The sequence below is a fragment of the Penicillium canescens genome (assembly GCF_028828765.1).
Source record: "Penicillium canescens strain IBT 15451 chromosome Unknown utg000011l_segment0_segment0, whole genome shotgun sequence".
In the NCBI taxonomy this organism is placed as follows: domain Eukaryota; kingdom Fungi; phylum Ascomycota; class Eurotiomycetes; order Eurotiales; family Aspergillaceae; genus Penicillium; species Penicillium canescens.
The window spans coordinates 2,250,331-2,276,910 of NW_026703973.1; the positions used below are offsets into that span (position 1 = coordinate 2,250,331).

General features: G+C 50.3%; 10 protein-coding genes across 10 annotated transcripts; 5 read left to right on the plus strand and 5 right to left on the minus strand.

Moving 5' to 3' along the window:
* Positions 1 to 322: 322 nt before the first annotated feature.
* Positions 323 to 8,158, plus strand: N7446_013575 (uncharacterized protein; the record flags this gene model as incomplete). Its single annotated transcript, XM_058522315.1, has 1 exon — positions 323 to 8,158. One exon carries the CDS (start codon positions 323 to 325, stop codon positions 8,156 to 8,158), a length of 7,836 nt encoding a protein of 2,611 aa, XP_058365792.1.
* A 444-nt stretch (positions 8,159 to 8,602) lies between these two features.
* N7446_013576 (DNL-type zinc finger protein) lies at positions 8,603 to 9,199 on the minus strand (the record flags this gene model as incomplete). Its single annotated transcript, XM_058522316.1, has 1 exon — positions 8,603 to 9,199. The coding sequence occupies one exon, from the start codon at positions 9,197 to 9,199 to the stop codon at positions 8,603 to 8,605; it is 597 nt and encodes a 198-aa protein (XP_058365793.1).
* A 310-nt stretch (positions 9,200 to 9,509) lies between these two features.
* N7446_013577 (cullin family protein) lies at positions 9,510 to 12,155 on the plus strand (the record flags this gene model as incomplete). Its single annotated transcript, XM_058522317.1, has 4 exons — positions 9,510 to 9,554; positions 9,610 to 9,996; positions 10,056 to 11,932; positions 11,984 to 12,155. The coding sequence occupies 4 exons, from the start codon at positions 9,510 to 9,512 to the stop codon at positions 12,153 to 12,155; spliced, it is 2,481 nt and encodes an 826-aa protein (XP_058365794.1).
* A 418-nt stretch (positions 12,156 to 12,573) lies between these two features.
* sld5 (putative GINS DNA replication complex subunit Sld5) lies at positions 12,574 to 13,450 on the minus strand (the record flags this gene model as incomplete). Its single annotated transcript, XM_058522318.1, has 3 exons — positions 12,574 to 12,942; positions 13,020 to 13,211; positions 13,274 to 13,450. 3 exons carry the CDS (start codon positions 13,448 to 13,450, stop codon positions 12,574 to 12,576), a joined length of 738 nt encoding a protein of 245 aa, XP_058365795.1.
* Positions 13,451 to 14,061: 611 nt separating this feature from the next.
* Positions 14,062 to 14,620, minus strand: N7446_013579 (resistance to Congo red protein; the record flags this gene model as incomplete). Its single annotated transcript, XM_058522319.1, has 3 exons — positions 14,062 to 14,374; positions 14,441 to 14,542; positions 14,592 to 14,620. 3 exons carry the CDS (start codon positions 14,618 to 14,620, stop codon positions 14,062 to 14,064), a joined length of 444 nt encoding a protein of 147 aa, XP_058365796.1.
* A 491-nt stretch (positions 14,621 to 15,111) lies between these two features.
* Positions 15,112 to 17,167, minus strand: N7446_013580 (uncharacterized protein; the record flags this gene model as incomplete). Its single annotated transcript, XM_058522320.1, has 4 exons — positions 15,112 to 15,144; positions 15,204 to 16,190; positions 16,240 to 16,825; positions 16,872 to 17,167. The coding sequence occupies 4 exons, from the start codon at positions 17,165 to 17,167 to the stop codon at positions 15,112 to 15,114; spliced, it is 1,902 nt and encodes a 633-aa protein (XP_058365797.1).
* A 1,962-nt stretch (positions 17,168 to 19,129) lies between these two features.
* On the plus strand, positions 19,130 to 19,600 carry N7446_013581 (uncharacterized protein; the record flags this gene model as incomplete). The annotated part of the gene is made up of 1 exon (XM_058522321.1): positions 19,130 to 19,600. The coding sequence occupies one exon, from the start codon at positions 19,130 to 19,132 to the stop codon at positions 19,598 to 19,600; it is 471 nt and encodes a 156-aa protein (XP_058365798.1).
* A 918-nt stretch (positions 19,601 to 20,518) lies between these two features.
* N7446_013582 (uncharacterized protein) lies at positions 20,519 to 22,423 on the plus strand (the record flags this gene model as incomplete). Its single annotated transcript, XM_058522322.1, has 6 exons — positions 20,519 to 20,969; positions 21,023 to 21,263; positions 21,317 to 21,332; positions 21,379 to 21,546; positions 21,597 to 21,750; positions 21,798 to 22,423. 6 exons carry the CDS (start codon positions 20,519 to 20,521, stop codon positions 22,421 to 22,423), a joined length of 1,656 nt encoding a protein of 551 aa, XP_058365799.1.
* A 413-nt stretch (positions 22,424 to 22,836) lies between these two features.
* On the minus strand, positions 22,837 to 24,518 carry N7446_013583 (unc-93 family MFS transporter; the record flags this gene model as incomplete). The annotated part of the gene is made up of 3 exons (XM_058522323.1): positions 22,837 to 23,107; positions 23,156 to 23,859; positions 23,907 to 24,518. Coding segments are annotated over 3 exons (1,587 nt in total), but the record flags the coding sequence as incomplete, so codon positions are not given.
* A 648-nt stretch (positions 24,519 to 25,166) lies between these two features.
* Positions 25,167 to 26,509, plus strand: N7446_013584 (N-acetylglucosamine-6-phosphate deacetylase; the record flags this gene model as incomplete). Its single annotated transcript, XM_058522324.1, has 2 exons — positions 25,167 to 25,538; positions 25,607 to 26,509. 2 exons carry the CDS (start codon positions 25,167 to 25,169, stop codon positions 26,507 to 26,509), a joined length of 1,275 nt encoding a protein of 424 aa, XP_058365801.1.
* Positions 26,510 to 26,580: the final 71 nt, after the last annotated feature.

Below are 26,580 nucleotides of genomic sequence, written 5' to 3' on the forward strand. Positions count from 1 at the left end.
GGTTTCAGAAGAATCTCGTGAGATGAATAAAGACGAAAGAGGTGGCAGGGAAAGTATATCTACGTAGATTCAAGTCCAAAGCAACCAAAATGGAAAATCATGCACCACCAACTCAACTAAATGAACTAGACACAGCAACTCGCGAGATCGAACATCCTGCGTAGGGAGCTTGGGCCATCCTTCACAGCACGTGACCTGTGGTAATTCCGCGGCGGAACAAAGAATCCCCGCGCCGATGAACTTTTTTGTATTCGATACGGATAAGATGCAAAAAAGTTGATCAGTGCCTTTCCCACCCACAGTGCTGCTCAGACCCGTCAAGATGGTGGGAACAGGCTCAAAACCTAGGCCTGTTGGCCGGGTGAAAAAGGGCACCGAAACCACAAAATCCCATCGGTTCGAGGGCTTCTCATCGCGCATCTCGAAGCTCAAAATCGACCCGATCCACCGCGTGCGCCGCGCCAGTTTCGGCGAAGATGAAGACGAAACAACCTCATATTTCCGATCGGCCCTCGACCATTGGTTTGAGATGAACCTTTCAGACAACTTTTCACAATTCGTACGGCGTGTCAACCCTCTTTCCGAAAGCTTTGCCCAGGTTGTCTACCATGAAGAGAAGATTATGGCTCTACTGGTGGAGTTCATTGAGAAGAGAGACCAACACTCCTTGGAACCGCTATTGAGCTTGCTTGCGCAATTTGCTCGGGACTTGGGTGTCAAGTTCGAAAAACACTTTGCGACAGCGGTCACTCTCGTTTCCTCCATTGCGGCGACACATGCGGATATTGAGGTAGTCGAGTGGAGTTTCACTTGCCTAGCATGGATTTTCAAATTCCTTTCTCGTCTGTTGGTACCGGATCTGCGACAACTGCTCGGTATCATGACTCCATACCTCGGCAAAGAGCGACAGAAGCCATTCGTGGCGAGGTTCGCCGCCGAGTCAATGTCATTCCTCATTCGCAAGGCCGGTCTCGTCTACTACAAGAACAAAGCGCCTCTCGAGATCGCCGTTTCATATCTTTTCGATGATATATCGAAAACTGCGGACGAGGGCAAGGACACTGAGAACTATAGGGACGGATTGATGAACATGTTCTCCGATGCTATCAGGGGAGTCAACAACGGACTTCACTCCAACGGAATGGACATTCTTGATTGTATCCTGTCTAAGATCCCACCGAGTCAAGCTAATAATGAGCCAGCGGAGGTTGTCTGTGGTGTGACTGTCAGCCTTATTCACCACACGACCCCTGATACCTTCGGCCCTATCCTGGAGACTGTCAAGACTTACATCGAGGAGCGCTCAAAGTCGACCCCGAACTCCAATATTTCGGAGTGCTGCCGTTTAATGTTCTTGCTTGTGACAACCCGCAAGGGTGTCAGAATTCAGAATTGGAAGATTGTCCACCAGATCCAGGCATCCCTGCTTCACCAGGTGACAGCATCCGATGTATCGTCAGCAACGATATCAACCCTCCTTACAAGCGTTACATATGCCCTGCAAAATTCCCCCATGGACGAGTTGCTCCCGTACCTGCGCTCTATCATGGACCTGGTGTCCACAGGTCCGCTCTCAAAATTTTTCTTATTCTTCTGTACAACATTCTCGGAGTGGGGCTCTGAGCGATTCCAAAGCTTGCTTGTTTCGCCTCTCCAAAAGTTCATCAATTTATCATGGCAAGACCGTGAGTGGGAGACTTGTTTCACCCTGCTTCGCCTGAATCAAACTGGCTGCATCACACCAGACAGCTCAAAGCCTGGCTATATTTACTGCCCGGATGCATTCAAATCCCGCGTTAATGACTCGCTGGAGTATCCCACGAAGGACGAGGCCTTCTTGAACGCACTGGTGAAGCTTCCATCGGCAATTTCTCTGTTTTCAAACTCTGCTACGATTTCGAAGATGGTTTCCAGGCTGCACACTAACCTTCTGTTGGCCCTCCAAGATGGCGCAACTGAAGGGAAGGAAGGCCAGACCAACGGCCTGGTATTCTTCCTCGGCCAGGGGTTCAAAACGTATGTCGAACTCGCGAAACAAGTCGGAGAGCTTGATTCGAGTTTGTGGGAACAGATCATTGCGACTGCTACTAAGTTCTCCCGCCTGCCTGTCTTCCTAGAGGGTGCTCTCTCTTTTATCTCTTCCTTGCCGGAGTCTGCAGACCTAGAGCACTCTACACTGGAGGACTTTGCTCGAGACCTAATTGTCAACCTGGCTAGTCCGTCCCACAGGCTACGATTGGTATCCCTTCAAATATTGCGCCAATTGATTGTTCGCGTTGCCAAAAATGACCCTTCTCCCGTGGAGTTGGCCATCGAAGTTGAAGAGAGCCCGTTGTCCATGGACAGCGTCAGAACCATCTCCATGCATATCCGAAAACTCGCCATTCTCTACCCCCAAATAATGTCTCGCAAATGGATGGCCACCTTGATTCCCTACTTCTGCTTTGGATTGTTCTCAAAGAAGTTGGCTCCCTTGTGGGATGACTCTGCTGCGGCACTGAAATCTATTAGCGAGCATCCCGAGGGTGAGAAGATCGTATCCGACTTGTCTATCCAGTGGTTGCATGAGCGTGATTCTGAAGCTCCCGATGGCCCAGATGAAGACAATGAAAGCTCTTATGTCGCCAGTCACTTCCAGTGTTACAACGTTGCCAAGGTCGAAAAGGTCCTCGCTGCGAACATGAAGAGCACAGAGGATCCCTACTCCGTCCTATCTCAGCAATTCAACGAGGACCACACCGTTGCAGCTGTTCTTCCCACCTGTCCACGAACCCATGCTCTGCGTGTCCTGAACGCGGCCCCGGGAGTCGCTGAAAAGCGCTCCCGTCAAATCGTGCCACTATTCCTGACATGGGCATTGCGCGATGACCAGGATGACGCCCCTCCAGCTGGCGAGGCGAAGATCGATGCTGAGACTGGCGAAGAGCAGGTTCGTTGGGGATTCAAAGATCGACTGTCTATGCTTGCTTTGTTCGCGCAGTTCCTCAATCCTAGAGTCTTGTACAGGACTGAAGAGGTTCACAAGGCCATCCTGGGACTGCTGTGTCACGGAAACTCTGAGCTTCAGAAATCTGCGCTCAAGGCTCTGTTCACTTGGAAAGATAAGAATGTCCTTCCGTACCAGGAGAACTTGCTCAACATTCTAGATGAATCTAGGTTCAAAGATGAGCTCGCGGCATTTGTGCACGTTGGCAATGACAACAGTCTGATTGAAGAGTCTCACCGAGAGGTTCTCCTTCCTGTGCTTCTCCGGCTACTGTACGGTCGAATGATCTCTAAGGCCGGTGGTTCTGGCCAAGCCGGCCAAGTTGGCAGGAGAAAGACCATTCTACGAACCATCTCACACCTCTCTGAGCGTGACTTCGGACTTTTCATGCATCTCGCCTTTGGTCCACTCGCAGATGCAAACGTCATTGAAGACCCGAGTATCTTTGAGCAGGAATTGACAAGCCCGAGAAGACAGCTGGGTCTGCTTAAGATGATCGATACCGTCTATGAGACCCTCCAAACCCGCATGGTATCATACGCACCCCAAACCATGAATGTGGTCATTTACTGTTTGGTGCGAGCATGCCGAGCCCTATACAGCGAAGGCAGCGATCGTCCGAATGAGCGCTATTTGGCTGTGCTCCAAAACATCCGTCAAGAATGTATTCGCTGTCTCAATTTGGTCTTCTCGATTGCCTCAAACCGTGATTGGACCCCCTATATCCGTATTATCTTCGACGAGATGATCAACAGCAGACTGGACCAGTTCCCCATCGAGACAGCTCAGGGAGTTTCGGGACTACTGCGGATGTTCCATACTTGGGCTTCTTTCCCGCGGTCGACATTCTACTTGGTACAACACAACGACAAGGTTCTGACCAAGGTGATCGATTGTCTAGGGGTGGAGTCAACACGCGACGAGGTCAAAAACTTCGTCTTGGATGAGATTCTTGTGCCATTGGTTGAGATCTCTACCGGAAAAAAGCTGCAAGAAAATGAAGAGATGCCTGACTTCCCAGCGGAGCAAATCAAGTCGGAGGTTCTCTCTCCCTACCTGGAACACGCTCTGCAACACATCGGCCGCGTTCTCAAGAGAGGCCCCTCCAAGCCTGTTCTCTACTCCGGTGTAAACGCGCTTTCTCTCATCGCCCCTTGTGTTGAATCCTCTCAAGAAACGTCCAGCCTCATCAGCATCACTACCTATCTTCTTCGTCAACCCCCAGATCGTGTAAGCCCCAGAACCAAATCTGGCTTGTTGAAGATTCTCGAGCACTTCTTACCCTTGTGGAACACAAAAGAAGATGCCGAGCTTGGCCAGCAAGTTTTTGAGGCAGTATGCTCCATGTTCGACTATTTCAAGGATGATGCGAACAGAGAAGTGCTCTCCAGGGTCTTCGCTGCTCTTGCAACCCACGATGAGGAGCTCAAGGAGGTTGCCGAATTGTGTGCAGACCTTAACTCTCGCTCGACGAGGAGGCTCGAACCCGATTATGAACGACGCCTGCAAGCTTTCCGGAAAGTCAACGAGGAACAATACCACAGTTACAGTGCGAAGCAATGGAGACCTCTCCTTTACAACATGCTCTTCTATGTCAGGGATGAAGACGAGCTCGCAATCCGATCCAGCGCTTCTTTCAGTTTGAGACGGTTCATCGACAGGACGGCCAATGAACCAGACGCGGCGTTTGAATCTCTTATTAATGATGTTCTCTTCCCTTCCTTGCAATATGGTATTCGGCAGAAGTCCGAGCTTATTCGCTCCGAAGTTGTCGCCGTCATTGGCTACTTTGTTAAGCTGAACCCTACCAGACCGTCAGTGCAGGATATGCATGTCCTTCTGGTCGGCGATGATGAAGAAGCCTCTTTCTTCACCAATATCCTTCACATCCAGCAGCACCGCCGGCAGCGTGCATTGCGACGACTTGCCACAGATGCAGCCAATGGTAGCATCCAGGCCTCAAACCTGGGCACTATCTTTATTCCTCTGATTGAGCACTTCGTGTTCGAAGATGCTGCTGATGAGAATGCCCATAACCTGATTGCTGAAGGTGTTGCGACTATCGGAGCTCTGTCAGAATGGTTGGACTGGAACCAATTCCGTGCCAATTTCCGGAGATACCGCAGCTACATGGCAAGCAAGCCCGAAAAAGAGAAGAACATTCTCAGGCTGCTAGGCCGTATGTCTGATGCTCTGTCCAGCGCAATGAGCCGAAAGAAGGAACCGCAAGAGGAGACAGATGACAGTGCTAACAAGATGGATATTGCCGAACACCCTATGTGCACGCTTGCTAAGACGGTTCCATCTCTTACCAAGGTCGCATCCGAACTGACTACGAACTTCATTCCCTTCTTGACCAAGTTCATTCACCACAAGCAAGAGACAGAAATGAGTCTGCGTTTGCCTGCTGCGGTCACTACTGTCAAACTCCTCAAGATCCTCCCGGAGGAGGACATGGCTATTCGTCTACCGCCCGTTCTGCTCGATGTTTGCACCACCCTCAAGAGTAAAGCACAGGATTCCCGTGACACAGCACGCAAAACGCTCAATGAGATTGCTCTCCTTCTAGGCCCAGTCTACTTCGGTTACATCCTGAAGGAACTCCGCAATGTTCTCGCGCGAGGCTACCAGCTTCACGTGCTCTCATTTACTGTTCACTCTATGCTCGTGCACACCACAGATGCGTTCGAGCAGGGTGATTTGGATTACTGCCTGACAGACCTGGTTGCGGTCGTCATGGATGATACCTTCGGCACTGTCGGTCAAGAAAAGGATGCCGAAGGATACACTAGCAAGATGCAGGAGGTGAAGAGTAGCAAAAGCTATGACTCCATGGAACTTCTTGCAAAGAACTCCACGATCAGCCAGCTCTCAAACTTGGTTCGACCTCTACAGGCACTCCTACGTGAAAAGCTCAACTCGACCATTGTCAAGAAGCTTGATGAGCTTATGCGAAGAATCGGCATTGGCCTTCTGAGAAACCCCGGTGCTGAGAGCCGCGATTTGTTGGTCTTCTGCTACGAAGTAATCAAGGAGTCTTACCGGGACAGTGCCCCACCTGAGGCTGCGCCTGCACCCAAGTCTCGTTCCGAGGAACGGTTCTTGGTCAGGTTGCAAGGAGCCAAGCGAGGCGAGAATCGGGGTACGACATCTTCTCACATCTACAAGTTGACTCGATTCGCGCTTGATGTCCTTCGTGCGATTCTCAACAAGTTCAATTCCTTGTTGACGGCTGCCAATTTGTCGGGGTTCATCCCTATCATCGGTGATGCGCTTGTCCAGGCCCAGGAGGAAGTTAAGATCTCGGCTCTCCGCTTGCTATCTACCATTATCAAGCTCCCTCTACCTGAACTCGATGAGAACGCAAATGTCTATTTCACGGAAGCCGTCAAACTGATCAAGGAGTCTCCTAGCACCAACTCTGAGGCGGCACAGGCCTCTCTGAAGTTGATATCCTCAATGCTCCGTGAACGCAAAGATACCAAGCTTCGCGATGGACACCTTGCTTACCTGCTTCAGCGCCTGACATCCGATATTGAAGAGCCAGACCGCCAAGGAGTGACATTTAATTTCATTCGAGCAGTCATGTCCCGGAAGCTCGTTGTCCCAGAGATGTACGAACTTATGGACAACATCGCGACCATGATGGTGACGAACCAGACTCGTTCTGCCCGAGACCTTGCCCGAGGCACCTACGTTCATTTCCTGATCGAGTACCCACAGGCGAAGAACCGATGGACCAAACAGCTCAGTTTCTTCGCAAAGAACCTGGAATACAAGCACCAGTCTGGACGACAGTCAGTCATGGAGGCTATGCACATGCTCCTCTCCAAGACTGGCCAGGAACTGGCCCAAGATATCATCAGCACTTTCTTCCTGCCGATTGTTCTCGCTATGGCGAACGATGAGTCGCCGGAATGCCGAGAGCTGGCAGGTACCCTACTGGGAGAGTTCTACAACCGCGCGGATCGGGAGCAGATGAAGACAATCCTCACTCCCCTCCATTCGTGGTTGGAGCAGACCGACAACATGGCTCTGTGTAGCATTGGATTGCAGGCGATGCGGATCTACTTCGAGGCCGAGGAGACCGAGAAAGATAAGCAGGCTCGTTTCGTCATTGGCATTCTTCCAGAATTGATGCAGCCTGTCCTCGAGGATCATGAGAACGGCAACTGGGAGGCTCTCTATTTCGCCCTGCAGCTTTTCACGAAGCTTTGCAAGACAGCTTCCTCGCTGGCTCTGAGCCCGGAATGTGCCACCATCTGGGCGGCCACCCAGGAATCTTTGTTCTTCCCCCACGCCTGGGTGAAGACCTGCGCTGCAAACCTTGTCGGCATGTGGATGGCTGACTTGGCCAAGACAAATGCTGCCGAAGGCTACGCTTCGATTCCTCTGGTTGGAAGCTCTGGTCTCGCTCTTGACAAGCCTGCCATGCTCCAGCTTCTTCGTGCTGGTCTGCGCAGTCTGCGCACCCCAGGCATCACTGAGGATCTGGCCATGCAGAGCGTACGCAACCTCGTCTTCCTAGGCCGTTGCTGTGCTCACAACAGGCTGGAGCTTCCAAAGTTGGGAGGCGATGATGTGGAATCCGAGGACGAGGATGAAGACGATGCCGCTGGTAGTGACGCCGAGGGAGAGACAAAGGAAGAGACTGTTGTTGAATCCCCGAGATCTGCCATCCATTACATCTTCAAGCAAATTTCGTCTCTACTGCGCCGTGAAATGCTGTCTAACCGAGCAAACGCTCTCACCCCGAAGACAGCCTCTATCACCCTCCTCGCCGCGCTCATCCGCCACATCGACGCTGAGCACATTAAGCCCTCCATCCGCGTCATCCTCATCCCCTTGCAACATCTGACTGACTCGTCCATTCCGGCACCACGCTCGTCAGATGAGACCTTCCAGAACACATACAAGTCTCTCGTCTCCAACTGCCACGAGGTCTTGGATCTTCTGCAGAAGAAGCTCGGCACCACCGAGTACATTGACCAGATGTCTAAGGTCCAGGAGGCTATCAAGGAACGTCGTGAAGGACGACGGGTCAAGCGTCGTATTGATGCTGTTGCTGATCCCGAGCGTTACGGACGCGAGAAGATCAAGAAGAATGAGCGGAAGAGAGACAAGCGCCGTGAGAAGGGCATGGAGCACCGTGGTAAGAGACGCGGGTGGTAAAAGATTTGGCATTTACATGTATATTGCATGTCTCATGAATGTTTTACTGGCATACTAAAAAGTGGGCGTTAAGTGGACTGGTTTATTATACTTGCATTGTATATACCTCAGAACAATTTGATTCTTCTGTACTGATCAGGTGGAATTAGGCTACTCATTAGCATCATGTAGGAGTTAATGTTAGCTCTACAGCTGAAGAATTTGTTGCAGATTAAAAGATTTTAATGCCAAGGCAAGTAGTTTATTTTCTAATGTACATAACCTCAAGTCTAAACATGTTCTCATCGATGCTTGGGTCCTGCCATGCTGTGAGTGGAGAGTCAACGTCTTTCATCTGTAATATACAAGCTCATCCAAACGGACAAACAACCAAATAAACCCACACCGTTTATGCACCGTACAATTCTAAGCACCCATGTATAATATGATCTCACTGGAAAACAATCAAGACTTTTCCTTCGGAGACTCAATCTGGTTGTTGCCATCCGAGTTGAAGCTCTTCACAGATCCATCATCCCAGAACTCCAGGTTACCGTCGGTATGGCCATGCGTCAAAGTCTGACCCTTCTCTTTGAGCAAATCCTCCAAAGTTGTCTTTTTATCAAAGAAGACACCCAGATGATCACTCATGACATGGCGCGATTGGCACCCAGGGCATTGAATCAAGACGGTTCCCCGGTGGTAGCCCTGCTTCGACATGCGGTGGTCAGAGCGATGACCGCAAGGTTTGCAAGTGAAGGTAATGCGGTATGCTTCTTCGTTCTTACGTCGCTCTTCATTCTGTGCTGCGCGCTCGGCGTCCGTGTCTGTCTGGCTCGGGGGTGCTGCAGTGAGAGGGCGAGCGGCACTTGAGTTGGCTCGGAATTGGGTGTGGGTCAAGATGCGCTGAGGGGGAGAAAGCGAAGAAGGAATTGTAGAGCGCGGGCGAGTGATTTGAGTTGACAGGAAGCGCGATGAGGGTGTGCGCGCGATGGAGGTGTATGATTGAGCTTGCGACACAACAGTGTTCAATGGGCGGAGGCCCGATGTAAAAGGGCGCATTGCGATGGTGGGGCTGAGATATTGAAGCTAATATTGAGTTGAGATAGTGAGCCGGAGATAAATCGTGGTGTGGTAGTTCAAAGACAGACAAAGATTGAAAGACTCGGAGAACGGTGATGACGATGCCTAAAAAAGTCCGGATGATTGGTTATCCCGGGCCGTTGCTGATAAGAATTATTGATAAGCCCGGGTAATAGTTACCCCGGAGCCGGCCTCCGCGGAGAGTTGTTCTCCAGCGCATCTCGTCGTCAAATTTTGACTGCTTCATATCCGTCATTCTTTTCTTTTTATTACTTTGAAAGCCCGGAAAATGGCAATGAGAGCTCGACACAAGATCAGAGCTCCGCGAAGGGGGGTAAGTGAACGTGAGGACAAAGTTGAAGCTCTCCACTGACTATAGATCACTCTAGGGTACCTCAGCAGCGAAGCCTGAATCTTTCGATATGATCTGGTCCGTTCTCTCGGCGTCATTGACCGAAATAAATACGAAAAATGCCTCAACACTGGCCTTCGAAGAGCTCTACCGCCATGCATACAAGATCGCCTTGATGATGCGGGGTGAAGAACTCCACGACCGTGTCAAAGAGCTGGAACAGCAATGGCTGCAGAACAATGTTCAGCAGCTCATTACAGGTTCAATTTCTTCTATTCTCGTTCGAACACACAATTCACCTGATGCGCTGGACCAGTCCAATGAGAGGAGGGAGGCGGGCGAGAAGTTCTTGGCCGCCCTCAAGGATGCTTGGGAGGACCATCAACTATGCATGGGCATGGTTACGGATGTTTTGATGTACATGGTAAGTAGAAGTATTTGGGTTGGGGTTTACTTTGGGAATTGGTCTGATATCTTGCGCAGGACCGCATGATCTTGGCCTCTCACACCAAGCCTTCGATTTATGTCGTCTGCATGGCACTCTTCCGTGACCATATCCTTCGATCCCCCGTCCGCCCCGAGTCTGACCTAACAGTTGTTGACATTCTGGAATCAACGGTTTTGTTCATGATCCAACTAGAACGCTCTGGTCATATCATTGAGCGTCCGTTAATCCGACACTGCATCCAAATGATGGAGGGCCTCTACGAGACCATCACAGAGGAAGAGAGCACAAAGCTTTACCTCACAATCTTCGAACCAGCCTTCCTGAATACAAGCAAGGATTTCTATCAGGCCGAAGGGCGCCGACTGTTGGAAATCGGAGATGCTGCCACTTTCTGCCGAATCGCTATACAGCGCATTGCCGAAGAGCAGGAGCGATGCCAATATACCCTGGCGGTTTTGACACAGCCGAAAATCCTCGAACTGCTCGATGAACACTTGATTCGCACCAACATCTCAGAATTCGTCAATCTTGAAGGAACTGGTGTACGACACATGCTCGACCACAATCAGCTCGATGCATTGCGCGACGTTTACTCGCTAAATGCCAGAGTTGACAGCAAAAAGGAAGCCCTGGCCATCGCGGTCAACAAGAGGATCGTGGAAATGGGCAAGGATATTAATACATCGTCAAAGCCTCCCCCTCCCGAAACTCCAGCCCCTTCTGTCAAAAAGGACGAAAAGAACGATAAAAAGGAGAAGTCAGCAGAAAAGCAGAAGCCCTTGAATCAGCAAACGTTGTCTGCTATTCGCTGGGTGGACGAAATCCTGGCCCTCAAACGGAAATTCGACGATGTTTGGGAAAAGGCGTTCATGTCTGACCAGGGTCTTGAGAGTTCGATCATGGGCAGCTTCTCAGACTTCATCAACATGAACAGCCGCAGCTCAGAATTCCTTTCCCTTTTCTTTGACGAGAACCTGAAGAAGGGCATCAAGGGAAAGACGGAGAGCGAGGTGGATACTCTCCTGGACAATGGTATCACGCTGCTGCGGTATATTAAAGACAAAGATCTCTTCGAAACATACTACAAGAAGCATTTGTCACGTCGCCTTTTGATGAAGCGTGCTGCCAGCATGGATGCAGAGAGACAGATGATTTCCAAGATGAAGATGGAAGTCGGCAATCAGTTCACCCAGCGCATCGAAGCCATGTTCAAGGACATGACTATATCCGAGGACCTCAGTGCCAATTATAAGGACCACATTTCAAAGACTGGTGATCCCGACCAGAAGCCTGTGGACCTGGAAATCAACGTTCTCACCAGTAACATGTGGCCAATGGACATCATGGCAAACACGAAAGAAGGAACTCTTCAACTGCCCTGCATCTATCCGAAGGAAATCTCAGCACTCATGCACAGTTTCGAGCGTTTCTACCTCGGCAAACACAACGGCCGCAAGCTGTCATGGCAGGCTAGCATGGGCACTGGTGACATCCGAGCGACCTTCAAACGCCCTAATGGCAAGGTCCAGCGCTATGAGCTTAACGTTTCAACTTACGCCATGGTCATCCTCATGCTCTTCAACGACACACCAGATGGCGAGCCGCTCACATACGAAGACATCCAAATCCGCACCCAGATTCCAGACCACGACCTAATTCGAAACCTGCAATCGCTGGCCGTTGCTCCAAAGACACGAGTCTTGAAAAAGGATCCAATGAGCAAGAATGTCCAACCCACAGACCGCTTCTTCTTCAACCACGAATTCCACAGCCCATTCGTGAAAGTGCGTATTGGTGTCGTCAGCGGTGGTGCTAACAAGGTTGAGAATACGGACCAGCGCAAGGAAACTGAGCAGAAGATGAGCGAGGAGCGCGGCGGTAGCATTGAGGCTGCTATCGTCCGTATCATGAAGTATGTTGCTTTTTAATTTTCTCCCATATGGTATACACTAACATTTCCTAGGCAACGCAAGAATCTCATCCATCATCAATTAATGACCGAGGTCCTATCCCAGTTGTCTTCTCGTTTCATCCCGGATGTTCACATGATCAAGCGTCGCATTGAGAGTCTGATTGATCGTGAATACTTGGAGCGCATCTCTGAGGAGCCGCCCACATATGGGTATATTGCGTAAGATCGGTCTCAATGGCAATGGCTTTGGTCACTTGCTTCATGCTCTCATGATCTTATGGTCCAGTTCTCAGCATATCGGCGGTTGCGTCCGGGGTTCTTTGTGTCTTTATCTGGGTTTAGCGACTGGCGTCTCAAAAGGGGAAGGGTGAAATGGAATGCAATGGCCATGCAAAACATCATATCATGTACTTGGTTTTTTTGCTATTAGCTTGCAAGTATAAAAATGGACCTGGCCACTCCAGACATGCATAGGTCTCAGTAACATTCCAACTGAGATTCGAATAAGAACATAAGATATCCTTTTGATCTAAGCACCGTAGACCACAACCCGAGTATATAACCCATAAAACAGAAAACAGACAACGCCAGCCCAAGTGCAAGAAGAATGCCGCTACCTTATCCAAAAAGAATCACCCAAATCACAACAATTCAACCTCTCCTTTCCCCCAAGCAGCCTTAACCCCTTCCCACCTAACAACCCAAACATCCCCCATGCGCATCGTAACCCCAAAGTCACCGCCATCCTCCTCACCCCCAACAACAACAGGAACCTCAACCCCCAAACATCGCACAAAAACAACCTCCCGCAACTCCGGTCCCTGGATCATACTCGTTCCGCCGGCATTATCATCCAACCGCCTCAACTGCCGCGGGAACGCACCCATAAACGACCCCGCATAGTGGCCCGCCAACAGAGTCTGATGCGAATGCAAGAATGCAGCCTCTGGCTCCGAAAGCGGCGTTAGATCGTCTGACGAGGATATATCAGGGATGGAGTCTTCCGGTTGCTGATTGGGGTTTTGGGACGAAATATTTGTAGATTGTGTTTGGGAGAGGGGGTTTTGTTGCGCGAGGCTAGGTGGACTAGGTAGTGCATGCTATATTTCGTTATCTTGGCTAGTCGTGCGCGCAGCAGACTGCGGATTATGTATTGTGTGCGTGCGAGGTCGGTTTGGAGGATTGAGAGGCGGAGGTTGAGGTTCGGGTTGTGGGTGTTGGTTGTTTTTTGGAGGTCTGTGTCGCCTGATGAGGCGGCGAGATCTTCGATTGTTTCGATCTAAGAGGATGGATTTGTCAGTCGTGGTCTTGTTAGATTGCTTGCGCCGGGTTGGGCTTTACCTGCATCCGCACTCGGTCCATCATGCGCTCCATCAGTGGTGCGGGCCAGGGTAGAACCTCCGAGACGGCGCGTTCGGCGACCCAGAAGCGCGTCAGGAGCTGGTGGTCCAGCGCTGCTGACTCTCGGCTGGCGCCTGGGCCGCGATCGACCGAGGCGAGAATGTCGTCAATGTCCATGGGGAGGTTGTTGGAGGAAATTGTAAGGCGGAACGCGATATAGGGCGGAGGTAGGGTGCCCCAGGCATGAATCCACTATATCAATCCGAGTAGTTCGCGTTTGGAGGAAGTTCGCGACGAGTATAATTGATGGTGGGTGTTTCATAGGTGATTTTACTATGCATACTATGCACCATTATTGCGTTTGCAACTGCGTATCATCTCATGCCCCTGCACAATAATTGACGTCCAGATCCAGGACCAATCTACTCTGAAAAAAAAAACGGCCTAAATTAGTGTATTTTATTCAGGACCATCTGGCCGTTCAAGATGTGTCATTAGAGATAGAGATGTGAACAATGTACGAGAACACAGAACTATTTAAGTCGAGACCCATTGTCCCCGAGCCCAGCTGTGTGTCTTTCGATCTGGGATCAGAACTGAGAGAGCAATAAAGTAAAAAGTAAAAAGGAATCCACCCATGTGGGTATCCGTTCGTATCAAAGAAAAAGTCCATGCATCGCACCATCCGGTTGAAAACGCCGTAAAACATTAGGTTCCAGTGCACTCGAGGAAATGCAAATCAGGCTTCAAGCCATGTCCATTAAGGATTTTGGATCAATGCCTAGCATCTAGACCTTGCTCGCATTTGGGGGCGGGCCAGGAGGGGGCGGGTAGGGCTGTTGGCCAGCATTGTACGCATGTGGTGGAGGCTGCATCTCGATTCCATGCTCTTGTGGTGGTCCGTTCTGAGCGCCAAAGTAGCCGTAGTTCTGGGGGTTCGCGCTGTATTGTGGAGGCGAATTGTGTTGGTAGTAGGGGTCGCCGTAGGGTGGCTGGTAGATGGGCTGGTTTGGCGGAGGAGGTCCCGGGGGAGGAGCCATCCACCCTGTGCCGGTTATAGGGCGCTGGCCATGAGTTCTGCGGCGACGTGCATTGAAGCATCTGGACCTTGTTAGTTCTCGAGTTCGCGCATGGCGCATGGTCCAGAGGTAGCCAGGTGAGACTCACGCGAAACTGAAGAAGAGAAGGAATGCAACACCGACGATGACTGCAAATGCTACCCAGCGGCCCCAGGAGTCCCAGGTGGAATAGCAGCCATTATAACCGTAGCTGGATGATTGTTAGCATATGCTGGCAGAGTATGTATCCGACTACTTACCAGGTGTCTCGGGGGTAAATGACAGCCATGAGGAGGGGATCGAAGAGAGAAACAGGGAGTCAAGAGAATAAAATGTCCCAGGGCTGAGATGTTCGACGTAATCGTAGGGGCTGGGGCGGTGGGTCCTTGGCACTAGGCTGCAGTTGAAAGGTTCCGAGGTACCTGTGACCTGGCGCGTCTCACAGCTCGGGTATCGAATTAAGTATCCGGTACTTTATAGAAATCACGAAACTGAAGAATAGCAGATTATAGCAAATTTGTTACTAAAAGAGAGGGAACACAGCGCTAAGTACTCCGTAGTCAGCGTCTAAGTATTGTACGCGCAGCGCGTGGCGCAGTATTCCACTGTCCAATGATCTGCACTGGGGGCGCAGGGCTGAGGCAAACTGGGCTGTGCATATGAAGCGAATAGTTATTCTAGTTTATGTAGTTATAGTTATAAGTTGTATAAAAGATTTGCCTCCGAATTCCCGTCCCGAGGCTCAAGTGGTGATGTACTATACTTTGGGTATAGAACTGTTCAAGCCTCGCAATCAACCAGCCTTGATCGATGCTACAAATTGATCTCAAATATCAGTAATTAATTCACCTAAAATGTCACGAGTTACGTACCGATGGCCTTGAAACCGGCGGAGCCGGCACAGCCGGTAGCGCCGTGATCGAACCAGTCTCACTCCTCATGTCCAAACTCGCCTCTCGGCCAGAGGTCACATTGGCTTCCTCTTCCAGGGTCATCTGCACTGACAGGACGTGGATCCGAGGCGAAATGTCGGGCTTCGGCTTGAATGAGTAGGTAGGCAGGACATCGAACGTCTCCTCTACCCACGACATCTGCCTTTCCAGGTCTGGCCCGGAGAGGTCATTTTGGCCTTGGTTTTGTAAAGTAGTAGACGATTTAGTGCGGAAGATGCTGCTGGGCCATTCCTTGGTCTTTGCGAGTGGTCGGGCACAGCATGACGCGTTCTTGGAGACGTTATCCCAGGTTTCGACCACGCGGTCGCTTTTGAGGAATTGGGAGAGCTGGTCTTTCATGCTCTCCCGGCCGTTAGTGAGCTTATTGTGGGTCTCTTGTCGAGCTTGCGTGGGCGACTTGACCATGGATTGTCGAGTTCCTGGCCGTGGCGTTGTGCAGAATGCTCGTAGTTGTTCTATTGAAATAGCGCGTGACGGCCTTGATGGCTGTGAAGGTGCTGTCTTAGGTCGGGTTTGGTTGAGATTGATCTTTTCACTGGCGGATCGTTTGGGTAAGAATGGTTTGGACAGCTTTCGCTTGAGTAGTCCAGGTGTTGAAGGTGTTGATGGAAGAGGTGGTGGTTCGTTGCCAGCGCCGGCGCTGGTTTCTCCTACAATGGCACTGCATGATTTCGCCCGACTGAGGATCTTGCGTCGTAGACCATCGCTTTGGTGGGTTGGATCTGCGGGAGTCTTGGGTTGCTCTTGAGGTGTGGCTGATGGACTCTTGGAAGTTGTTCGGTTTGGTTTTGATAATGGATCGCGAGGGAGAGGCTTCTCCGGAATGGACGGTTCTTTTTCAAAGAGTCTCTGCCTGACTGACTTGCTTCGTCTTGCGGTCTTCTTAGTTTGTTGAACGAATGATCGCTGTTCCAGTCAGTACGGAAGATGACACTTAAGAAGCTTGGCAACTCACCACATCCTTTCTACTCGCTACACCCACGCGGCGTTGCATTTCAGTAGTTGCGAGACCCAATTGACACAGAGCCTTCTGAAGAGCGGCACCTCGTCTACGAAGCTTTGAAATAGCAACAATCCAACCCTCCATGTTTTCCATCATGGCCTGACGGAAGGCGTTGAGGCTGTCGATCTCAAAACAGCCTTCGTCCGCAAGCTCTCGGAAGTAGAACCAGAGCGCACCCATCGCCTCCTTTGCTTTTTGGAGATCTTTGAGGGTATCTGTCATAGCCAGAGTGAATCTGTGGATGGAATGTTCGATCTGGTCATTATAAGACACAACCGATAGTCGGAAGCCCCGATCTTGGAGCATTTCATCAAAGACCTCTAGATTCCCTAGAGGCAGACTGAGATACTGAATGCGGGTGCGAACATCTAATCGGATGATCAAAAAGTCTTCAGTGGTCCTTTGCAAAAAGCCGTCTAGCTCATCGACGTGGGTCTGGAGAATTTTCATAACAGAAACGTCCGATTTGGCCAGTCTCTTGCCTAGCAGATGGACTCCAAATACCATTTGGGAGATCAGTTTCCAAAATGGATGATATCTAGACGAGTTAGCTCCGGCTCAGTCAAGTACAGTTGGCTTCCAACCTTTCCGAGGACCTTTGGCGCCACTTCCTCCCACAGAGACGCTCATACTCGTCGCTTTCCAATAGATCGCGCCGTCGTGTCTGCGCGTCAATCTGAACTACCCATTCCTTTGCTGAGTCGTTGGTCGTCTCCACAATTGATTCTTCAAATGGGCCTTGAAGCTGGACAATCGGATGGGATGGATACGGACTGGACTCGTCCTCGATGACCGGGGGCAGTGATGACTCCGGACGCTTCTTTTCACTTGCACTATGAGGTGCATGACGTGCATGAACAGGAATCTCAGGCGAAGCCATGGTAGATGGCGCTGTTCCAGGTATAAACAATATCCGGGGGATGGCGCAGATATAAGAACCAGACTTCGAGTCGCAAAGGTCACCGTTAGGCGAATATCATGCTCGCATCCGTAGGGATGGTCAATTACAATATCACAATCGGAGCCAGCCTAAAGAGGCTTGGGACATGGTGAAGCAAAAAGAAGGCTGGCAATGCAAGGTTAGGTTAAATCGGGTGGTTTGTAAGATGTGAAGGAGAAGACACTGGGGCCATGTGGACCGAACCAACGCACCCCTCGGGTTTTGACACAATAAAAATCGAGAACTATCTGGGGTGAAACACGAGGGAGAGGGTTTTCAGATCTTATGGGCTAGAACAAAGAACAGCTAATATCGGGGATTATGCCATGAGAGGCAGCTACTAACTTTTTCCCGTTAATTTTACATACAATTTCCTTTCATTTTCCCTGAGATTTGACGGGTCGGACTTTGATTACGCGGTGGAGACAGGGGTTGTCTTTGTTGGCACATTTCCCACCTGGGCCAAATCGACAAATCATAGAATCGCCTCACGCGAAGGTGGAAATGAAGCCGATCCCGCGTGCCAAAGGCTGGACGATCCCTGGGTCTGAGACCTTTGACTGACTCGACGGGTTATGTGTTGTTCCGCATGAAACAGAAATCATAATAAAATAAGACACGTTAAGAGGCGTTATGTCCGCCTTGCATGTACGTCAGAGGTTACTAAGCCCTTACATCTATAACTTCTGCAAGTATTACATGGTTAGTATGTCGCTGTACAAGTTAATGGGAGGCCCTGGTGGGTTGACAAATAGTAAGTTACCCCTTCTGTAGTAAGCACCTCCTCTTATAAGTTAGACAAATGCCGAGATTCCCTTCTAGACCATTTTTGAGATGCTTAACTTTATCGTGGAACTCCTGGGCCTCTCGGGTTTCTAAAAAAAAGATTGGGGGGTTACAGTAGGCAATGATATGCGGTTCTAGCCCGCGTACCTGCACTTGACATCCCTATATGGCGAGATCGGCATATCTGGTAGTCCATCACAGTCTAATTCTCGACTACTGTGAGACTATTTGACAATGCCATTACTATGGTGTTTATGTATAAGTTATGCTAACTGATAAGTAAAGTTAACTGATAAATTAGATGTATCCAATTTCTGCCTGAGGCCAATAATCGGCCTATACTTCCCCTCAACGCGTGTGGCGCCGAACGATAGACTCATCTCCACTAGCGTCAGGGCAAACAATGTGATTCCGCTTAGTACGCTTATATGAAAAGCGGAATGCCCCTCTCGGAAATTCCGTGACATCCTCTCGGCTTTGGGCCGAAGGTTGATCATACCCATTCTTATAGTTCGTAGAGACAAAGTAGAGCAACTTAGTCCACAGTTCCTTCAATTGCAAGGATCAGATATGTACCTTTTGGTGGAAACAAAGTTCACTTCTTTCCGAGAGAATGTTCTCGGTCTTCCCGAGCCTAATGCACGAGTCGCGTATCCATCACTCCCTGTCACTGCCCGAATAGGTAAGGAGGGGGAGACATCCATGCTAGTCCATGCTAGTCCATGCTTGCCATTGTCTGGTGTTTATTCTATCAATCTAGCCTATATGGGAGCTACTTTGTGGCACCATTATCCTGTGCCATATTGGGCCTTGAGACATGCTCCCTTCCAATCCAACAGTCATCCAAGGCTACAATACAAACTATATCAATGTTGATGCTTGGCTTCAACTAGCCATGTCTGCCCTGCAGCTTTGTCAGATCGGAATAAGTCAGACATCGCCTATTATAACCTTGAGTCCATTCTGACTCGAACTATACATCAGTGTTCTCATATCTTCGTACATATCGACTCATTCATCCATTGCAATAGCACAGCTAATCCCATATTCACGAGGCATGGAATACTGACTCCAACAGGTTTGTACTTCAAAGATAAATACTTGCTATTCCCTCCAATGCCTAAACCATTGTTCATCCTTCAGCTCTCTCATTACCCTGATACAGAGCTATCTCTTTCCTTTTGCATGGTCCGACTCTTTATACTCACACTTGCCACCCTAGCAGGGCTAGCAAATGCACTGCCCGTGAACGAAGACAACCCTGCGTTGATCCAGCCACGCGATTCCTGTCAGCCCGTCACGGTTTATACTACCACCGTGACTGCAACTTCGATTAGCACAGTTATTGTCACCAGTTCCACCCAACCAGTTGCCACAGCTACTCCACAATGCACAGCACTCACAATTAAGAAGTTCAGCATAGGCGACACCGACCAAACCACTGTAGCTCAAGCAAACCTCTACTCTAGCAACGACATTGTCATCGATAACCGACTCCCTCTTCGGTCCATTCACCAACCGATTCCCATCAAACGATACCTGGTACGGTCAAACTTCCAGTTTGTCCTTACCGTATACCTGCGATAGCGGGTGGCGCGTATTCATCAGTTATGAGGGTACTGGGAGTTACATCCTCCTCCCAGGCTCTCTCAGTCTGTACCCTGGCGCCTTGAGTGTCAGTCCTACCACGCCTATCAGTGGCTCCAGTATCAATATCTATGCTGTTGTTCGGGGTGCCAGTCTGATTAGCAATCAAGTTATCATTAACAGTTTGTATAATTGTCAGGGGAGTCGGAATCGGTTTCCCTGGAATGATGCTTTTATGCATGCGGATGCTTGGACTGGACATGAGAAGACCGGTGCTATTTATTATATTGATTCTAGTGGGGGTTTCAGATTCTTTATGGCAGACAGGGTACATATGGTACTTTCCCCTGGCCGTGAGTGTTGCTGGATAGGGTTAGGGCCGACGCCACAAGCACAATATATTGCATGCTTATCGCATACTTCGCACGTTCTGTCTCACGTCTCTGAATTCCTGTTTCTGATAGCCTGGCAAGCAGGCAATAACCATGCAAACATTGAAGCCTACACCTCTTGGCATGCAGCATCTAGTGTCGATCTTCCCCTCACCCAGCCCCCAAGCCCAAAGACAATCAGCCCAACTCTCGACGCCCCGCGAGCCTTGGCCAGCCACTGCCGACTTAGTTGAGACTATCCCCACTCGTATGATGCTACCTTCCCCGGAGCTCCCACGGAGATAGCTCGTTAACGTTAGGCCCCCTGTTTACACTTCAGCAATCCTACCATCTGAGGAAATTTTGGGCGCCGATTGCGTACAGCCGAGTCGCATACAGCCGGCTATCTAGTTTGTTTACTCCAATGCAGATTGATCACTTTCCCCTACCCCCTGGGAGTGCTATAAGTACCCCCGCTTAGTCCCTATGTATTCTCCAGGTGAATGCTTGTTTAGCGATTCCCATATAGACGGATCATCGCCCAATAATGCGTGTCTCGCCCTGGATCCCATTGTTGCTGCCTCTTGTGGCGGCCGTGCCGCACAATGCTATCCTTGACGCTATTAATCGTCGCCAATTACCCCTGGAGCCTACTGGTGTTAAGACAATTAAAACAGCCAATAACGTTACGATTCGCTACAAGGAGCCTGGCAAGGAGGGTGTTTGTGAGACGACTCCCGGTGTCAAATCCTATGCCGGTTATGTCGACCTCTCGCCTACAGAGCATACTTTCTTTTGGTTCTTCGAGGCGCGCCATGATCCTAAAAATGCACCGATTACGTTGTGGCTCAATGGTGGTCCCGGAAGCGATTCTCTGATTGGGTTGTTTGAGGAATTAGGACCTTGTCGCATTAACAAGGACAATGAATCTGAGATTAACCCTCATTCGTGGAATGAGGTTTCGAATATGCTTTTCCTGTCTCAGCCGCTGGGTGTTGGTATGCTTCAACTTGTTTCTTTTCTCTGCGAAGGCCTGGCTGATACTCCGCAGGCTTCTCATATGCCGAAAAGGCGCCTGGTACACTTAACCCTATTACAGGTGTATTCGAAGATGCAGACTTTGCGGGCGTTGATGGTCGGTATCCAGTCATTAATGCCACCAAGATTGATACAACCAATCTCGCTGCCAAAGCTACCTGGGAGGTCTTGCAGGGATTCCTGGGTGCTCTCCCCAAGCTGGACTCGAAGATCAAGTCGAAGAGTTTCAACCTGTGGACTGAAAGTTATGGAGGGTGAGTTTCCCCTTCAACTTTGAATATATAAGACATCGACTGACCTCTTTTAGACACTACGGCCCTGCAGTAAGTCAATCAACTATCCCTTCTCTTCTCTATCTAACAATCGCAGTTCTTCGACCACTTCTACAAAGAGAACGAGAAGATCGCCAACGGCACTCACAAAGGCATCCAACTTGAATTCAACACCCTCGGCATTATAAACGGAATCATCGACGAAGGAATCCAAGCCCGTCACTACCCCGAATTCGCCGTGAACAACACCTACGGCATCAAGGCTGTGAGTCCTGCCACCATTCTTCTAATACATAGAAACTAATCCGAATACAGGTCAACGACACAGTCTACAACTACATGAAATTCGCCAACGAAATGCCAAACGGCTGCCAGGACCAAGTCCAATCCTGCAAACTGACAAACCGCACTTCCCTAGCCGACTTTGCCATCTGCACCGAAGCAACCAACATGTGCCGCGACAATGTCGGTACGTATACCCCAAACCACATATAGATAAATACTAACCAGCCATAGAGGGCCCTTACTACGCGTTTGGCGAGCGAGGCGTCTACGACATCCGCCATCCATACGCTGACCCAACCCCAGAAGGCTACTACAGCAACTACCTGGCAAAAGACAGTGTAATGAACGCCCTAGGTGTCGACGTGAACTACACGCAATCCAACAACGAAGTCTACTTCGCCTTCCAACAAAAAGGCGATTTCGTCTGGCCCAATTTCCTCGAAGATCTAGAAGATATCCTCTCCCGCCCCGTCCGCGTCGCGCTTATCTATGGCGACGCCGATTACATCTGTAACTGGTTTGGTGGGGAGGCCGTTTCGCTGGCCACGAAGTACGAGCATAGTGCGCAGTTTGCGAAGGCTGGTTATGCGCCTTTCCGTGTTGGGGGTGTTGAGTATGGTGAGACCCGGGAATACGGGAATTTTTCGTTTACGCGGGTTTATGAAGCTGGGCATGAGGTTCCTTATTATCAGCCTGTTGCTTCGTTGCAGTTGTTTAATCGGACTTTGTTTGGGTGGGAGTTGCCGGACGGGGAGAAGAAGCTCACGGCTGGGTTTGGGTCTGAGGGGTCTGCTAGGGCTACTCATACGCAGTCGTCGGTTCCTTTGCCTTCTGCTACGAAGGCTGAGTTGTTTTAAAGGCCTAAGTCGAAGATCCCAAGCATATGTCGGATATTTGTGATATATATTCATACATTGCACGATATAATTCTGAGACATGATATCGTTGGAATGTATAAAACCTGATTGCAAGGTCAATTATAGTTACATTACTCAACTCAAATACCTGGCAACGAAATCACCAGAACTATAGTAGCCACAGCAAATCCCGAATTGATCGCCCGGCCCTAGAGGACAATTGCCAAAATAATGTACAAGAATTCGTAAAAGAAAGCGATTGACATTGAACACGATTGCCAACTCATGGGCTAGGAATCCCGCAAGCATAAAAACGGCACGCCTCGTAAATGCAGATATTGTTACACCCAAGGCGAGAGTACAAAGGGGTATAAATCCAAGTGACCGTTGGTGGTACATAGGGATTGCTCCCATCAGGCTTTTGGGGTAGGCTCGTCGTTGGAATCGCGGAGAGTCTCGGTTGGGGTGTGTGTCTCTGTCTGGGGCTTTTCAAACTCGGATAGTTCATTGGACGCGCCGAGGACGTCGGCGGCTGTTTCGTCGGAGAACCGCAGGTCATCCTCGACAGCGGTGCTATCCTTGATTTTGAAGAAGATTACAGGCGACGCGAACAACATACTGCCGACGAGCAGACCCCAGCAAGAGGCGAATTCAGTCATATAAGCAGTTTTCTTTGCATCCATGCTGGGAGATGTTAGTTTGGGATCAATACAAGAGAAGAAGATTATTTACCTCCACATGCCGGCAGCACCGGCAGACTGGATACCCTTGTAGAAACCAGCAAAGTTGGCCAACTTGCGGGCGTTGTTGGAAAGAGATCCCATGTACCAGTAGGTACAGGTCTGGAAAGCAGCATCGTAGAATCCGTAGAACATGTACAAGAACATAGGTCCGATATAGCCGCTGTCAGTGAAATCGGTATCGATAGCACCGCTCTCGCGAGTGTACTGCTTCTGGAAGGCGTATCCACCACCCCAGATACCCATAGTGACAGCCAGCAGGATACCAAAGTTGAGCTTTGCACGCCAGGGACGCGAGAGACACTTCAAATCCAGCAGCTGACCGAAGATGAAGGCACCAACCATCTGCATGAGCCAGTAGAGAAGACTGTTCAGGGCCCGGGTGCGGACATTGAAGTAGGCCAAGTTGACGGAGTTGAAGTGATATCCGTAAAACCAGTTACTGGCCAGGAACATGGGGAACATTAGAATAATGTATGAGTCGTTGATCAGAGTCTCCCACAGCCCCACGATCTCGGACTTCCAGGTGGGATTCTTGATTACAATCACACGCGACCCATCCTTACGCTTGATATGCTTACAGTCGGCGAGACACCAGCAGAGAACGAAGCCGATGGCCATGAGGACCAGGAAGGCAATGTAGGTGCCATTGTTGACGCTGCCGGCTGTGGAGTGCATGTTTTGGCCGAGGGGAACCTACTATCATCAGTACATTGTGGGATAGACCGATCAATTGAACGTACCAAGCTGCCAATGACACCGCCCAGGTTGAAGATGACCCAGAACACAGCAATATACTTGCCCTTCTCATGCTCTTGTGGATAACTCAGCATCACCGCACCCTGTGCACACCACAGGAGACCCGCACAGACACCGAGGAAAGCCCCGGCGAAGATCAGGAAGCCGGCATTCTGATTGATATTGTAGGAGAGGAGCGAGGCCACGTAAAGGAAGTACCCCAAACCACCCATGGAGAGGGTTAACCGCAGACCGATCCGATTGGCAATTGAACCAGCGAAGAAGCCCACGACCGCAAAGGTACTGTATAGAGCTGTATTGGAGTTGTTCACATCGGTCGCGTTCACCTGGCCACCACCACCGAGACCACTGACGGCATTGAACATGCCCGGACACAGGAAGCAGACAAATGATACCAGATATAGCTGGAACTCCGGTGAAGCAAAGTACGGGGCCTCCCATTTGCCGAGTTTGAAGATTGGCTTGTACATCCACGCCGGCCCTAGCACGGCCTGATCCACGCCAGACTCGGGATCCGGAGCCCTCGCAGAATCATACTGCTCTGTCGACATCTCCTGCTTCTGCTCCTTCGCCATGGTTGAAGGAACAGGAACAGATCTACAGGGGTGAGGAAGGGAATAACAAGGGAACAAGGGGTGGAATGTTCCACGTGAAAATTTTAGAAGAATGGAGAAAATGAGATAATGAAGTCAAGTCAAGAAGGGCATTGAAGTTTTTTTTAAGAGAAAACCGAAGATAATAGTAATAGCCGAGTCACACGATAGTCTTATCAAGTCAAGACTCCATAATTATTCGATGCGACACTATTGAGCCGATCAGTTCCATGGGGTTGCGGGGGGAGATAGGGTGAAGATGGAGCCGTCTAGAGTAAAGACAGGAGATGGAGCGAACCACGACGCGTAGAAAGAAGAAGAGAGAGTCATTGAGAGTCAAGATGAATAATGACATCCAGTGACATCCAGTGGTACTCTCGTCTGGGCAAACAAGAGAGACGAAGAGAAGAAAGGAAGTTCCACTTGCAATGCGACTCTGCCGGTCGCATTGGACCCGCATGCGGAGAGTTGCATGCGGGGACTAAATTACCAGTACAATACCAATACAGGCACGGGGGAGTATACCACATCGGCATGCCGAATGTCACTACACTGTTACATCATTGTGCTTGCGGTACTTGCTTGGCTTCTTTATATGTCTTGTTTTCCCTATCTCTCTCTTTGAACTTGATCTTGATACACACCGATATCATGCCGGGCAAGACTACCTCCACTCCCCGTATTACCAAGTTCACCAACTGCCGCTTGGTGCGCGGTTCGAGTCTGGTGGAACAAGATCTCTGGATTGACTCCCTGACCGGAAAGATCCTCAAGGATCAAGAGGCCTTCTATGAGTTGCACCTGTCTCCAGATGAGATCATTGATCTCGGTGGCCGCATCGTGGCCCCGGGCATGATTGACGTCCAACTCAACGGTGCCCACGGCTTCGATTTCTCTGTTCCATGTGATACAAAGGAGGAATATGATGAGGGTCTACGCATGGTGAACCGCGGCCTCGCCCGTACCGGTGTCACCTCCTACCTGCCAACAGTCGTTAGCTCCACCCCCGAGGTATACTGGAAGGTAAGCCAGCCCCAGCCCAAACCCGAACAACCAGACTCGAATTACCGACTAAACCTACCTTCCTCCAGGTCCTCCCCTCCCTCGGACCAACCGCAGGCAAACACCAGCCACAAGATGGCGCCGAATCCCTAGGTGCCCACGCCGAAGGCCCATTCATCAGCCCCGGCCGCAACGGCGTCCACAAGACTGAAGTGCTCCGCGCAGCGCAAACCTTCCAAGACCTCCTCCATTGCTACGGCGCAGATAACATGACCAGCGCAAACCCAATCAAGATGATAACCGCAGCCCCGGAAGTCGGCGACATGATGTCCCAAATCCCAGAGATCGCCAAGCGCGACATCGTCTACGCCATCGGCCACTCAGACGCAACCTACGAGCAGGCCGTGCAAGCTACCCACCAGGGAGCGCGCATGATTACCCACCTCTTCAATGCTATGCGTCCCTTCTACCACCGTAACCCTGGTATCTTCGGTTTGCTCGGCCAGAGTGAGCGCCGTCGGCCGTTCTATGGTGTTATTGCCGATGGTATCCATTTGCATCCTACTTCTATTAAGATTGCGTACAATGCGCACCCTGAGGGGTTGATTCTTGTTACGGATGCTATGCGGCTTTGTGGATTGCCGGATGGGACATATGAGTGGACGAACGGGGAACGGATTGTGAAGACTGGTGCACGGTTGACGCTTGAGGGCTCGGATAAGATTGCTGGTTCTTCGGCGACGCTTATCGAGTGTGTTAATAACTTCCGTCGCTGGTCTGGTTCGTCCACTGCTGCTGCTATCAATGCGGTTACTGCTACTCCTGCGCGTCTGCTTGGCTTGCAGGGTGTGAAGGGATCGCTGGATAGTGGTGCTGATGCTGATCTGGTTGTGCTGGGTGAGAATGATGATCCGTTCTCTGGTCCTACCTTGACTGTTGATCAGGTGTGGAAGCTCGGTACTAAGATTCATGATACTGACAAGGAGGTTTGAGATGTTGACGTTTTCTGCTTTCTGCTTCTATTCTTTTTGACATAACTCTCGGTTTACCGGTTATAGGCGTT